Below are 16448 nucleotides of genomic sequence, written 5' to 3' on the forward strand. Positions count from 1 at the left end.
TGATACAAAGCTTCAGCTGAAAGTGCAGTGAAATAATTTTGCTGTGGCAACTTCGTGTCTGTTTTTCTTTTTTTTTATTTTTAAATGCCCAATTGTTACTCATCTGAAACTGTGCTTGGGCAGGTTTTGAAGTGTTCAGTTTGCCAGAAGCACCCTTGCCCACGGTATTCTGCACAGCATGGCACAAGATTTTTGAAAACCACTGTACTTACAGGGCTTCTGCTTTATGGCTGCAGCACATACAACAGATCCAAGATTTCCAGCAAGTGCCAAGCTGTGCTTTACCCACTAGCAATCCTTATTTTCTGAAAGATCCCCATTGATAGGTTATAAAACTAATTTTTCAGATTTGGGGTAAGAATTTTAAATATTTCTTCAATCCATGCATGCATATCTGTGTCAGCAAAGTTGCAAATCCAAAACACTTGGTGACCATTCAACACATACAAGACATGAAGCAATGTGTGTGCACATAAGCTTATCTGAACTATATTTAAAGACCAGGGCTCCCTATCTGTAAGTAAATAGCAGACAACTGTACCGTATAAAATACCCATACTTTGCATTTGCACTTTTTAAACAGAAAATCTTATGTAAAAACTTGAATCAAATTCTCTCTAGAAAAATTTGGAGGAAGAGAGAACTCCAGGCATGGCTAAATAAGTGGCAAAAAATTATCCCAGGGTCTCTTGGTTTGGGGCATAGATTTTATTGCGTGAAAGAGTCCAGCGCTTTGATTTATTTTCTTTTAATGGTCAGAATTTGTCAGAATTTACAATATACCATCATGTAAAATAGCCCTGCTAATTCTACCACAAATAGTAAAGGAAGTCTTCACAGGCACTATATATTTGGAACAGCATTTTAAAATGACACAGGGTGTGTTTGTGCCCAGGCACACGTGTGTGTGCTTGTTTGTATGATCAAGCATTGCCGCCTGTGACATGCTTCCAACATTTTGCAGTGTTGTGGACACAACTAAGAAACATTGACTGGAATATCATCTACAAAGGTTGAGGACTAACAACCTCCACGTTATACAGATGGTTATCTTCTTTCTGAAAGAACATACTGTCATTACAAATACCATATGCATCTTGTTCACACCCAGCAGAACTTTTTTTACAGTTTTTCAGATTTGAAGGATTTCTTCAAGCAACCATATTAATTTGTTTTCATGTAGGTGAAAGGAGGCACCAACTGAGACTGAGGACGCAACTTGTCATCAACAAATAAATGTCTGATGACAACCATTCTTGAAAAAAATTATTTAGAAAGCTATCCATTCACAATGCTGCACCTTTTTTGCAAATACAAGGACTACGTTTGTTGCTGCTTCCCATACTTGTTGGTTTCCATTGCTATTTTGCTTGTAAAACCTGGGTTATTCTGATGAACAGAAATGATGACTTGAATTTGGGTAATGCTTACAACCATACAAATAATCTATCAGTAGCAATAGTGTCAGCTGGAGAATTAATGCTACAAGTGGATAACATTACGCTACTTGAAACCAATAGCTCTTCACACAGTAGAAGACTGAGGGTCCTATTCAGCAAATATTCAGGGTCCTATGGCTGTGGCCACAGAGGTTCCAGAAGCTCTCGCTGAGTCTAATCCTGATTCAGGAACCAAAATGATATGCTGTGTATATATTTCTCTGCACAGCCTGGATGCGCTGGACACCCTCCCCCACTTGATTCCTGGGAAGGAAAAAAATATGTCTCTGTTTAGCTCAGTGACACGAAAAGCAATCCACAGTAATGAAATCTAAAGAAGTTAGCCAGGCATGTATGAAAAGAACAGGATGCCTGTAAAAAGGGAAGAACTGTCAAAACCTAATTGTGGGCTCTGGCTGCAATGAAATTTATCAGAGAGGGAAGACACGTTGGATATAATGATGTACAGAACTTTTGATAAGAGACACTTCTCCTATTCTGGGCAGGAACCACTGCGTAACTACTCCTTGTGTGCTGTTTCAAGCCATTCCTATCAATGCTTGGCTACAGCTGGAAGCTTGGTGAGGTGTTTTCCAAACCCAGCTCCCAAATGCCCAGGTCGGCATTTCAGACATGGCACTTCAGCTCACATCTAGCTTGTCACTGAGGGCACAAACACACGGGCAGAGCTTCCCCACTTTGCTCCATCTTCTTTCACAGACAGTTGCACGTTGGCAGCCCCCGTGCTGTGCAAAGGGACGGTGCCTTCCCACTGCGACTCTGCTGAAACTGTGCCGCCGTGGTCCCCAGGCACCGGTAAATGCAATTGCTTATGGACACAGGGCAGGGCTGTGGCATTCTTCCCAGTTTGTAGCATCTTCCTACTGCCTGAAAATTATTTATGGAACCGCCTGGGGTCAGCACTCACAACCAGGCAGGTAAATCTTCAGCTGCACCTCTGGTAACACAGCCTCACTCTGATGCATAAAGTACACTCAGAGAGGCTGCCTCCACGTATGAGGTGCTTACAGCACCATTCTTGGCTTGATATGGATACTATGGTCTTTCCTGTCCTTCAGCATTGGGGATAACACTGTGGCTGTTCATAAACACGATAGTTTCTTTTGACTGGGATTACTGCCTGACTTTAGGCAGTGAGAACAACAATGGAAGTAAGTCATGGTAACTCTTAGGAAGCAATTTAGTTAGATCTCTGATGAATTTTTGTGTCTCATGAATCAGGATTAGTGTTCCCTGTATTGGGGAGAGGATTAGACAGAGGGATTAAAAGGACGTCTTTACCCCACTGGACTCTGTGGAATAGCCCCTGAGGATATGGCTAAGAAAGAGTTCAACAGGAATGCCAAATTTCTGCTGAATAGGTTAAAAGGGTGAGGAAGCCTCTTCGGCAGCCATCCAAGCGCAGAAGACCTGCATAACATTCCTGCTGAATAGGGCCCTAAAGACAAAAAACAAAACAAAACAAAACAAAAAAAACCATAGGAACCTTGAAAAGCTTTTCTGATTGTGTCGCTTCTTATCAGCGCCTCAGATCTCCAGAGACACTTAAACATATTTTTTTCAGTGCAGTTAGGCATCCTTTGAGATGTGCTAGTGCCATGGATGATATATTGTTACAAGAAAAGAAGTAAATTAGGTTGTTATATATATAAAAAAAAATAGGTCTTGATTGTTCTGTAAACAAGGTCCATTTCTTTTTGTCAATTATCAACTGAGAGTTACCCAAGATCGTATTTAAAACACAAAACCAAACCCTTAATTGAGTGTATAATGTTTGGTGTTCTCATACATATATCTTGTAGACATTAATTACTTTCTGTCTCCCTAAAATTGAAAGGAGCAGACTTAACTTTCATTTTATGTCTGACTTTTAATATCGGTGTTTCCAAGCCCTTTTCTAGGATTTACTTCATGCATGTAGATCTTGGGTTTGTTCGTAAAATTTTATCCAACCTCTAATGCCATATGGAGGAATATTCAGAATAATTGTAATGGAGAAGTAGGAAATAAAAGTCTTACCTCTACAAGAGGATGCCAGTGAGCAATGGGTTTCCGAGGATATGAGAGCATTTCGTTCCAGTGGTCACGACCTAGACTTTCTGCATCGTTGCCTACTTGACATACTCCAATGACCTCATTGTGACCTACACTGTGAAAATGTTTCATAATATTTTTTTCTTAAAATTTTACCTTTAGAACCATACCATTTGCATATTTAATCAGAAACATTAATAATGGATTTTTAGAATTAATTCTCTCCTGAAAAATATCATGTACTACAAAATACGTAGGTTTGCTCTATGCATTTCCCACTAATCAGAACGATTTAATATTTCCCCCTTTTATAGCACCCACTGTGCCTATGTGCATTTGTTTCTTATTTTTGCATGGAGAATATAAAAGGTTCTTTGCCTCTCTTCTGTAATTAGCTGCAAATAAAAGTAAACTCTAAGCCACAATTTTATAACTGGAGGTCTGTGTGTGAGGAGTTTGAATAAATGCACACAAACAGAACATCAGCGTGCAGAGTGTCTGATTATATGCTCAATTATTTCAGTTCTGGCAGACATATATGCAGCTTAGTTATGTCAGCTATAAATGCAAATCTATATTTTGAACTGTAGAAAGGAAATTCTGCCCGGCGAAACAAAAAATTCGAATCTTCTACCAATATCAACATGAAATTAATTCTCCACTTATAGGGACAAAATTAATAACTTTCTTTCTGGATGCAAATCTGCCGTGCAAGATTTTATAAGCCAGTAGTTGATGTCGTGTTACAGCTACAGGTATCTCACCGGTCATAATCCATAACAGCTATCGACAAGTTAATTTGGTCAATGTTTTCTGGAGGGACGTCAAAGACTATGGCTTCATTGTAAACGGGATTGAGGGTATTCCTCTTGGTGGAAGTTTTTCTTTTCTTTAGTCGCCTTCCTTCACACATTAAAGAAACCTTCACGTAGGGATCTGTGTGAATCATAAGAAAAATGTTGATTTTCTTTTGACGCTTTTAAGCAAACGTAACGGCAAGTGAAGGGAGCAGACTTCTTGTATTGCCCATACCTGCTTGCAGAATTCATCTTCTGGACCTGACTGGAATTTGAGCTTCTTTCTTACTGTGGAGTGCCTGGGACGCAGTGGAGCTTTGAAAGCTTTACCTGGTTGACTGCTTATAATGAACAATTTAGGTTCAAGAAGCCCCTTGTTGTGCACAAACTTCTCGGAGGGTATTAAAATATCCACTGAACCATGTTATACATGACTATTTTACACAACAGCCTGTGTATCAGCCTATTTATAGCAGCCTAATTACTTGTTAGATTTGTAGCACAGACAGAAGATGACAATGTTTTTCACAACGGGATTTACTGATGTATGGTTAAATATAATTCAAAATGTAACAATTAGCAGCTTATATTTCTCAGGAGAATTATAATCATGTTTAAACTCCTGAATATAGTAAAAAAAAAAAAAAAATTTATTTATTTGCAGGTCCTTTCTGGGAGCTCCACAACTCCCTGCTAGTATTTAAAAGTAATTTATGAATTTTTACTTAAATTAGTTTATAATTTTCATTATCAAATTTTGAAAAGGTTGCTGAAAGGACTCTGGGATAGTCACTTCTTTGTCCATATGCCAACAAAAGCAGCATTGGTTCAGTGGCTCCTGGAGACTGGCAGAGAGGGTCAGTCTGCCTCTGTGCCATAATCATAATACTCTGCTGCTCAAATTCCCAGTATTAGGAATGCATTTTGGCCAACTCATGCTACTCTGAATCACAGTGGCTTTAGAAACAATAACTGTCTACTTAAGAGTAAAGTACTTTAAATTGTCGGTTGCAACTGAGTAATCTAAAATATATTATTTATTTCTCACAAACTTCTGTTCTCGAGTAACTCAAGAGCTCACAATATAAGAACCCTCTTCTGAAAAATCATTCTGGGATTTGAAGGGGTTGAATTCTTTGTCTCTCAGGAGGGAAATGAGACAGAAATCCATACTGAACATTAAATTAATTCATACCTGATGCTCCTGTGATATCCATTGCTTTTAAATTTCTTGCCTTTATTATTGTAATAGTTAGTCTACCAGCTGTTGGAAGGTAGCAGAGGGAAAACATAAGGTCACCAAGATCCACGTTATCCTGTTCCAAGAAAAGAGAGATAATATGAAGCAATAATAAGAATTTTCCTACCCACAACGGGAGCTAGAGATAAAAGTATACCTTTGGGGATCTACATTTTAGCAGGCAAAAGCTGAATTCTCATTCTGAAACACATCTGAAAAAACAGACATCCATCTGCATACAAGGTTTGAGTCGCTACGTTTGTTGCTGGACCACCAAAGTTCTCAAGGGTAAATGAGGTTTTAGTTTCTAGCACTCAGTCCTTGGAGCTGACACTCATTTAAGTGATGAGATACTATAAGGCACCGGAAAAATCTCTGTCCTGTTTTATATTTTGTAGTGATTTGTTTTGTACCATTGATTAGCAGCCACAGATGTCTGTGCCTTTCCTTCTGGTCTGCAGGAGGATACCCACAGAGAGTTTCACAGAAAAAAACCACAGGTTGCACAGGGCAAAGTCTTATGCAACTCTCAAGTTTGCATAAACTCAGGTGTGATAGGTCTGAAGTGTCTATGGCAATGGGACGGTCTCTGCCAGCAGTGGAGTAAGGGCATTACTTCCTGTGCCTGAAGCAGACAAGCTCCCTTATCAACCTGTTTCAACCTGATTTACAACCTGATTTAGAACCCTTTCCTCTGTTAATGGCATTAACAGGTTTCAGAAAGGCAGTAGCAAGTGTGCAAACCCTATCTGCAGTTACAAAGCATTGCTTTCTTGGTTGTTTTTTGTTGGTCTTTTTTTTGTTTGTTTTTGTTTGGTTTTTTGTTTTTTTTGATTGGTTGGTTGGTTGGTTGTTTTTTAAAAAGGGAAATTGAAGTCTTTTATGAAAAATATAGTGAATAAAGGATTGTATTAAATTACTTCTGTGATTTGATTTGCATTGTTTTGACCGAGCAATGAATTCATACTTTCATAGACCTGTCTCCTGTAACCTAATATTTCATTCTTGACTTCAAAGAATTATAATATCCAGCAAATTCAAAGCTACATTCCAGATTTTACAGGGAGGGAAATATAGCTGTTGTGGAGTATGTGTATCTTGCCCACTTAGCTTTGAGCCATAGCTCCTCTCCTTTCCCAGTTTGGCTCCTTCTGTGTCAGCAACCAAAAAAATGAAGGGTGGTGGATGATATAGAAAGCGAGTGAAAACAGCTCTCAAAACAGCCCCTAACACAGGTTTGTCTCTGAGCTGTCTCTGGCTTCTGTACAGATCAGTGCCCAGAGCCTGAGCCGTTATATTACATAGTTTCATGAGTTACTAGGGGAGATAAGCCGGACAGAAAATGTTGTTGTCAGAGTCATAGAAAAACGTTGTGTCAGAAGGGAATTTTAGGTGTTGCTTGATCCAATCCCTTGCTCAAGAGAGGCATCTTCGCTTTAGCTCTCAGCTCATTCGAGGAAAAAACCCCAGACATGTAAATTCATTCAAAAGTAGGTCCTTTCCTTGTGCTGTTATTTAAGAGAGATGCTGCCAAAGAAGGAAAAGGCTGATATTATGAGCCTTTTGTCAGGAATAACCAGCTTTTAACTCTGAGTTGACTTCATCACTTATCATCTTTTCCGTTCTAAAGTTCAGTGTTTCATGGTAGCTGTAAAGCTAATAAAGGCTGTGGCAATATCGAGGTAGCTCAGATGAGTCACCCAGTTCAGTGTCTCTTGATGGTGCACACTTGGTAACAGACCTGCTGCAACAAACTGTGTCACTGACTCACTTTGTGAGAGGATCAAAGTGCTGTTTGAGAAGGTGATGCTGTAAGAATTATTACAGGCTGAAGCAATGTCAGCACATCCGGGAGGAATTTCTCTTGGCTGACATCTGCACTTAACAATGCAGGAGGAATTTCCCAGTGATCAGCTGCAGCTCGATACCTATAACCTGGGGAACAGGAAGCAAAGTTTTCACTTATCCTTCCCATTGTGAGGAAGAGCAATTTCCAGCATGTGAGTGTACTTCACCAGCTCTGGGGCGCTGAGATTTGTGGCTGTGGAATCCACTCGTGCTGCAGCTCTGAGGGGAGCAGGATTTCATAAGCCATTTAGAGAAATGATTGACTGAAGCCACCTTTTGGGAATTTGTCAGTCTGGCAAGTTTTTTATAGAGCGGTTATTTTCAATGAATTGGTCACTAGCCTTCAGAAGAAGACAGCATTGCTGAATCACTCAGGTTTTCCCTGACCATAAAGAAGCCCATCAGGCAGCTGTTGCTATAACTGTGTATTTTGGCATTCCTCAATATTGTCAGCCACAGCAGCCTCACTCTGTATTCAACTCCAGTGCTCCACATGGTGACTAGGAATTCATTCTGTGAGGACTGTAAATGCTTTACTGTTACTACCAAATACAAGAGTTTCCATTCCAGACTTGGTCATCCTGAATGAACATTTTAAAAACTTGTTATCAATTCTTATCAAGAAGTTCATAAGCAAATGTATTACTACACAATTGTTTCATATATAAATGCCAAGAAATATCATAGTATCACAGAATAGCCTGAGTTGGAAGGAACTCACAAGGATCATCAATTCCAACTCCTGGCCTTGTGTAGGACACCCCAAAAATCACACATGTGCCTGAAAATGTTGTCCAAACACTTCTTGAACTCTGTCAGGCTTGGTGCTGTGACCTGGAGAGCCTGTTCCAGTGCCCAGCAATCCTCTGGGTGAAGAACCTTTTGCTGATATCCAACCTAAACCTCCCCTGACACAGGTTCATACCATTTCCTCAGTCTTGTCCCTGGTTACCAGAAAGAAGAGTTAAAATATGTTAACCTTCTGCATAAATGAACTGGTTAGGAAAGAATGGATCCCATATGTTGAATGCAGTGTCAGGAATTATGCCATAATATACTGGTCCACGTGTGAAAAATAATTGTCACCTGCACTGTGATGTGTTTTTAGCAAATGCTGCAATGACAATAATACTTCATTAATGCTTTTTGAAAAATTGCATTGGGTATTATATGGGAAAAGCATTGTTATACTGGAAACAGAGTCTGTGATTTCTTCACCCTTTTCCAGTTCCTGAAGTTAGAGGTGTTGTAGCAATAGGTCACAGATGACCGTGAGATTGTCTGTTCATAAGCCAATACCTGCAGTAATTTAACCTGGGCAGTCTGGGAATGGGACTGAAGGGAAGCTTGCAGGCAGCAGCAGGAAAGAGACACACTTTTTGGCATGCAAATCCTTCTCCAAGTCTGAAAAAGAAGCCCTGCCTACTCACACTTTCATTTTGACTTGTAGAGAATGACTACTCCATCGTACTGGCTACTTGTGAACGTTTCTTTAATTTTGGTAAGACAGATTTTCTAATAGAACCTTTCCCCATGCCCTGGCTATTCCTCCCTGCTTACCCCTGTTTCTGTAATCAAAGGGCAACATTTTCAGCTGTTCCAAACATTGTAAACTTTGCTGCTGGGGCCTTAAGGTTCAGTTAGAAAGGTTTAATGAGGGAATGTTCTTCAGAGAGTGCCACAATCTGTGACTGCACCACAGAACTTGCTCGTGTGTGTGTGCACCTGTCTGAATAACTGCAGTGGAACAGGCAACGTGCTCTGACTGGGGACCGGCGATGTCACAGCATCGCTGACCCTTCCATCCAGCAAACACCAGTCTTTACTATAAATTCAGTTTCTTAACAGAACCAAAGCCTATGCAACAGAGCACAGAGAGGATTAGTGCACATCATCACAAGTTTAAAATCACTGAGCTACACGGCTTAAGCCACGGATTGTCACTAAAGGTGTGCTGTATTAGCAAGAAACAGCTTCAAGGAACAGAATTAACAAGCATAGAGGGCAGGATCTTCTGCAAGGATTATGCTCCTGTTTGAATTGAGCACTTATGTGTTACTATGTATGCTTAACAATACGTGGCAATGTATTACACTGCCAGAGACATTTTAAAATTTCTGCATAGAAAGAAATTTCATAATATGGTAGGTTATTGAGTCATGCATGTTGTATATTCTAAATATGTGTCTTGCTTCATTCAGTGTGGTGCTAATACCACACTGTGCATGTTATGGTGCAATCATGACAGCCCCAAAATAACCAGACCAAAAGGCTGGGCAATGGCATTAATAACTTAAAAGAAAATAAGTAGAAGATAATTAAATTCCATGTATAATTTCTGTATATGTACATGCTGTGTATTATTTTTCTTTTGGTCCTGTTCAGCACGAAACATAAAAGAAGAGGAAGAAAACACTGCTTCTATTTTTAATCTATAAATCTATAACCTGCTCATTCCTGTGTTTTAAAAAAGGTAGAACATGACTGGCATCTGCTTTGCTTTTCCAGTGCCCGAGGCTTTGGCCCCAGGCTTGAGGTGATGGCTGAGTGCCTTGATGTTGTTAGCTGTGCCTTACAACAAGCTGCACAGCCTGTTTTTGATAATCCCACCTAGATTTGTCTCTGAGCCCTTGTCCTGTTCATGCAGTCCTTTATTCAAAAGGGCAAGAGCATGAAGTTTTCTTCCTTTAAAATGTCCCAGTGTTACCTAGGAGAGTTATATGTATTCAATCCAGCTGGAGAGTTCAAACCAGGGGTGTAAATCACAAGGTTTGCCTGAAAACCGCAAAGAGAATGAATCCCACACTGAAACCTCAAGGCAAATTTTACTCTTTGATTCCTGTTAGGAGGATGGAGACATAGCCCCCCTCACATTATCCTTCCTCCTTGCTCCATTTTCTGGTGGAAATAATTGATAACATTATAAAAATCATATTATTTGAATAATTTTCAGTGGCTTCTACTGAAAGGTTTAATGTTCCTACTTTTCCAAGAAAACATTTCTGGTTTTCCTCCTGTAAAATTAACACAAAATAAATATACCTTTAAAAATGTTGAATTCTAATAGTAATATTAATAGGTTTTTAGTCTAGAATCACATGGTATTTATAGAACTTAAAATTATTAAATTTTGTTGGCGAATAGCCTGCAGGATAAATCACTCCCTAGTACTGTGTCAGCAGCTCCATGCTGTTGCTTAGTGAGTATAACTCAGCATATTAAACAGGGAGAAGTGTAACCTTAAAGAGGACAGTGAACATGGGCCCCTAAATGGCCTCACCTTTGATACCTGGGAGGCTGCATCAAGCAGCTCAGGCTGGATCAAACCTTCTCAGTGAAACCTGTAAATAACCTGGTAGTTCAGGAGTTTTTGACAAATGGGGATGACATTTGGGATCAGATTTCTCCTCTCCCTTCTCCTAAATTCATTTGAGTATTTATCTATAAAAATAGCAGAGAATGAGTATGCAAAATCATGCAAAACAGGCAGCAAGGGATGGAAGAAAACAAGACAGATTATAGGTTATAACGTCTGCTTCTGCCGCCGGTCTGGAAGAAGACATGCTGTCTTTGAGTTAGGCATTCTTAAGGTTCGTGCCCAATTTTTGCCAACTTGAGTTTTGTATTTCTGGAGCAGAGAAGCTGTGATAGGCCTGTCACCACGCAGGGCCTGTGCCACTCTAATTAAAGCATATGTCTCAATTATACCAGGTTCCTCAGTTCTCCAGCTATAAAAAGACAGACACTACTTTTTCACTTTTCGGGTATGTTGCAAAACTAATTATGGATTGTGAGGTGCTTGCATGTATTTTTATGCATCTCACCAACTTGCCATTAATGGGAGCACTTACAGGCAGTGATGCCCCTGCTTATTTCCTTTAAAATTACTGCTGAAAGAGGTTTTCAAGGCACTAGTGATTTCAGAGACTTGATAAATTCCCACTGCTCCGTCAGAGCTGCACAGCTCAGGCAATGGTAGCTTTGCAGACTACCTCCTTTAGCAGTTATACATGTCTCTGCAAAGGACACTGGAAACTAGAAAAACAGCAGAAGTTTCATGAAATGAGATATATCATTTAAGGTTCTGAAGCACAGAAAGGATAGATTACCGCTATTTAATTAAAGTCTCTCTTTTTTCCTCCCCTCGTAGCTGAGGAGAATTAGTTATATTTTAAACAAAAAAAAATCTTCCTAGTTATTTCCAAATCTTTCCTGGAATTAATGGAATTATACTGCTATAGTGCAAGATAAATTTTACTGTACATCATTCTAATAATTGATAATGTGGGGATTTGAATTTTGCAAGGATTTATTTTAGAGGAAGTCCACTCAGCTAAATCAAGGATGATTTAAATATACAAGGTATATGTGTTAAGTCTAACTGAATTAAAAATGCTTTAAGTAGTGCTATCTACCTTTTGGGATATACATTAATTAAATTGTTCATCTGCATTGAGATGCATGAAATAAGATTTGAGTGATAAGATATTAATTCAGTTGAGGTACATGTCCAGGACACAAATACTATGCAAATCCCATACTCAAAAAATTTGAGACACTAATCTGTTTGGGAATGACAGTAAATCTAAAGTATCTAACATAAAGAATTCATTATGTTAGCTTTACATTTCTTATTATTTCATCATAGAGTTATTTTGAGTTATATCTACAAGAAATATATACAAACTCTTTCAAAATGTTTGATTTTAATTGAATTTGCATGAGACTAGAAGAGAGCCACTTGCTTTCTCATCACACATTTTAAGACAAATAGAAAAGATATGACTGGAAAATTCTATTTTCATGACATCTTAAATCAAAGAAATGAACTCTGGTAAAGTAGGTATTTATTAATGCCTCAAACAATCTATATCTACAGAAATATGATTAAGTAAAGTGTGTGGAAAATGGGAATGGCTTATCTTTTACAATTATTCTTTCAATAAATCAATGTCAGGCTATATTTCATGTTTTAGGTTAATTTGAAAATTGCATCATTTTCTCGCTGTGATTTCATTTTTTTTTGCATTTCATTGTCTCTATTTCTTTTCTTCACGGTTTTCTCAAAAAATGAAAACAAATAGAGCTAGATGTGCAAAAAAAAATGAGTCTGATTTCACTTACTGGGAAAGAACACTAACAATGCTGAAGCTTGGTTTCACTACAGTGAAGGCATATGAGAAAGCTGACGTGTTTGCTTGTATTTCACTGGATTTTATACTGCTTTGGGTAATTTTCATGTCAAGTCACAGATGGGCTATCAGCTTTTGTGCCTGTACAACTGTAAGACATGTAGAAACTAGTCTGATGGGATGCATAAAAAGGCAGGATCAGAAAGTGTACCTTGGAATCCCTAGTGCTCTCTCCATGGGCTTGTCTGTGGCACAGCATTTGCTACTTAGCACACATTGATAAAAATGCTGGACCTGAGAGATTTTTGAGTGACTAATACAGTGAAAGATACGATCAGCTAAAGAATCTAAGCAAATAACCCTTGCAAAGGGGGAGACAAAGCCCTTAAGCCAGCCAGACAACTGAAAGTGGTGTGTGTTCTAATTAAAAAAAGAAACCAACAAGACCCTCTGACAACTAAGTTCAACTTAACTTTGTTGCTTAACAAAGTACGTAGATTGATTTTATTTTATTTTATTAGGCTTTATATTAGTGATGCCAAGATGGTACTTGGAGCACTTCATAGTCAGACAGACATCTCTCCCCACAGAACAGTTCTGAATGCAATCACTTTGTGCTGCACTTCATAGGGACTGAAGAAATAAGAAGCTTTCCTGCAGCCTGGGCCGCAGAGAACAGCTCAGGGAGTTTATTTTCTTATTTTAACTTACTTATAGTTTTGCCGAGCATCTCGGCAACTTCTCTGTAAAGACAGTATCCAAAGTAAAGCATCCAGCAGATAGTATATCCTCTGTCTCCACTTCAGAGCCTGAAGATCTTTTGAGATGAATTTTTGGTGTCTGTGTGCTGGTTTTTTTTTCCTCTCCTGTTTCCATTATCCTTGCGTCACGACTACTTTTCTGTAAGGCAGGTCACTGCAGGCCACATAAGAAGCATCCTCCAGACACAGCTTTGTGTTGTGCCAGTCATTCAAGATACCTTAGAATGTGGGTAGCTGGAGCCAAAGGACGAGCCTTTCACTCCATGTGCACTTCAGAACAAACCCAGTTAGTGTCTTTGAGAAGAACACACACATAACTTTCTCTTGCTTAGTAAGTCAAAGACAGAGGCCTGCTCCTGTAGGCAGTCAACGTAGTTATCTCTCTGAAGACCCAACATCTCCACTGTCATAATTTCTATTCTATAAATAGGATGGAGTGATTAACTGAAACTGCCTTTCTAATGGGTTAGCTGCATACCATCCTCAGTTATCTGAGTGCATTTACAGAATATAATTGTTCTTACTGGGTCATTTAAGACTTTATTGATAAATTATTCTGTATTAAGATCCTTTAAAAAAATCCTATATTCAGTAAAGATAAACTTCATCCCTGAACTTATTTTTAAACATATGCTTAAATCCTATAGATTTTACTGGCTTTGAATACTTTTCACTGATCTTCAATTCACAACTATAGTGGTTTGCTGCCTGGGCCTAAGAGTGAATCTAATGAATTATCCCATAGCTATTGAGATAGAAATAATGTCTTAATTTGTTCCAAACTAAATTGATGAACTGGGGAGATAGTCTGAATTGAGCTAATGAAAATTACTAGAGACATGATTGGAAAAGCTGGAGTACTTCTGTTTGTGTGTGGCCATGTCAGAAATTGATTTCACAGGAAAAACAGAAATGAGGCACTCTGAAAGTGAAACTTCTGTAGAAAGTTAATATAAGTAATTTTTAACTCCCTCATCAGTTATTAAGAAGAGGAAAGAGTGAGGACAGAGTTGGCTCTGAAGGTTTTCTAGATGGCATTGAAGTTCAAAGACAAAAGTTAACTGAAGTTTAAGTTTCTCCTTGCAAATTAAATCGTTCCTCTGAAATTTTAGTTTCTTGAGTTGTTACTGCTTTTTTTTCAATTCTTCTATGACTTGTTCTATTTTGTAGAAAATATGAAGTTTAGTATAGACTTAATAGTATAAAGAAGTCTGCCCTGGCTCTTCTTTCCCAGTCATTGCAGGCTGCTTTGTATAATTTTGGTTGATACTGGGAGGCAGGAGTTGCATGTGTGTTTATGTGTGTGTGTGTGTGTGTGTGTGGAGGATAGGAAACACCTGAAAGCCAGAGAAAATAACTGATCTTCATGATCTGATAAGTAAAAATGAAAATGTCATAACCTGCAAGACATGAGTTCACAAGCAAGGTGCTGTAGACAGATTTGTTTGTCCTTTTCTTCCAATGTATTCTACCTTGTCAGAGTTTACAAGTTGCCACCTTTGGTATTATGCTTCCAAAATCTGTTGAAAGGGAAGCCTCGTGAGGGTGGGATGATTTCTGAATGCTAAAGCTTTAAGGAAGAGCACATTAGCACAGAGCTGACTTAAACCTTTCCCTCTGCAGGGAAGGCAGTGCTGCTTCAGAAATGCTGACAAACTTGGGAAGGGCAATAAAATGTGAATTGCCCTGTATAGGAATAGATGTTTGGAGGGCAACTGTTTTCTCAAAAGGAAATGAAGAGGGAGCTTCTGCTGGGAAACATAAGTGTTTTGATGTTAAGTGAAGGTGGTAAAAGTGGAAGGACACGTAGGTCAGGCAGACAGGGGATGCCTCAGAGAGGGCAGTGTCACAAGCCAATGTAACAGTGCGATCTGTAAAATTGGGTGGTAGTTGCCTAAAGTGAGGACCAAAGCTTTTAATGAATGTCCATCAGTATCTGTCATGTCAAACCCAATAATTTTTCCACAAGATGTAATTGATTTTGACTAGACCTTCATTTTTTTGTGAAATACTGAGATTTAAAAAACCCCAAGGAAACCAGAGGTTAATGGTGTTGTAGTGTGCGGTAGCCTACAGTGCAATCTAATCTGGGTGGGCCAACCTTGCTGACTTCAAAGAAAACTCTTGGTGAACATCACACAGATGGAAAAAGATGAGAAAATAAACCCTCATGGTTTCAAGGCTAAATGCTAGCTTACTGTAAGAAAGGGAGGCTAAATTACATGTTAAGTGTTTGCTATCTCTAGGCAAACGTGAGCTTGAAGAAAATGAAGCAGCAAATCTATTCTAATGCATAAAACTATTTCTACCATTTGCCAGTTACCTCTTGCTTCCATTCTGACATAAGTTGAAAGATATGTTTAATTATCTCCATATACCACTAATAATGAAAATTTCAAATAGATCCAAGAGAAATTGCAAGGGAGGAAGCTGGTTCTTAAAGTCTACTAATCAAAATATTTTAATCCAAAATGTCTTGCCTGTTAATTTTTTTTCCCCTAGTGTGTTAAAATGAAAATGTCAATTTAAACTGAATCTGTATGCAAATTAATGGATTGGCCTTTCACTCTACCTTGAGTTAGGAGGGCTGCACGTGAACTTAGAGCTCCACTAAAATATGAAAAGATACGTCTTCCAACCCCATTCAATTATCTGTTCATGTACAGGGACTGAGAGCAATCAGTATGTCAGGGCCCTGAGGGCACTAACAGCCCTAACTGGCCCTGATTGCCTACCAGGGCTTCCCCTGCACCTGCCCCTGGCTCGGCTCCCCGTTTCAGCCTGACTCAGGGAGCTTGGCCCATCCCTAGGGAGCTGGCTGATGCCAGGGGCTGCCCCCCAGGGCCCAGTCTGCCCCACTCACTGGCTGGAGTGGTGGGACGGGACCTGGCTGGCCAGGTCATGCCCAGCAGCTCCAGGATCCCGTGCTGTTCCTGACACCGTTCCTGACGTCCCAGCCCTCAGGGAGCAGCCGGCCCTTGTGCCCTGCTGACACAGTCTTAATTAAAGTCCTGCAGAGTGGCTATTCTTTACAAAAAAAGCTAATTAGACACGGTGCTGAAATGACACAATACTAGAGTTTTTTGGGCCTTATTAACAGTTCCTCACCTTCCCTTGGCACTGAATGTCATTCTCAGTGCAGGAATTTTGTGTTGTGCAAAGCAGCTGTCTGTTAT

General features: G+C 39.3%; 1 protein-coding gene across 3 annotated transcripts in view; it reads right to left on the reverse strand.

Annotated features, from left to right (window-relative positions):
• Window positions 1-736: 736 nt before the first annotated feature.
• Window positions 737-16448, reverse strand: part of SYT9 (synaptotagmin 9) — a 66566-nt gene continuing 50854 nt past the window's right edge. The window contains exons 4-8 of one of the 3 annotated variants that reach the window (XM_017825034.1): window positions 5487-5607; window positions 4259-4430; window positions 3480-3609; window positions 2742-2898; window positions 737-1703 (exon numbers count right to left, since the gene is read on the reverse strand). In XM_017825034.1, the coding sequence (XP_017680523.1) occupies window positions 2791-2898; window positions 3480-3609; window positions 4259-4430; window positions 5487-5607 (531 nt within the window). In that variant the 3' untranslated portion in view covers window positions 737-1703; window positions 2742-2790. Of the gene's footprint in view, window positions 1704-2741; window positions 2899-3479; window positions 3610-4258; window positions 4431-5486; window positions 5608-16448 lie in introns of those variants that run through there. The other 2 variants (XM_017825035.1, XM_017825037.1) reach the window with 2 other exon arrangements.

This window comes from Lepidothrix coronata, unplaced genomic scaffold (assembly GCF_001604755.1).
Source record: "Lepidothrix coronata isolate B3197 unplaced genomic scaffold, Lepidothrix_coronata-1.0 Scaffold115, whole genome shotgun sequence".
In the NCBI taxonomy this organism is placed as follows: domain Eukaryota; kingdom Metazoa; phylum Chordata; class Aves; order Passeriformes; family Pipridae; genus Lepidothrix; species Lepidothrix coronata.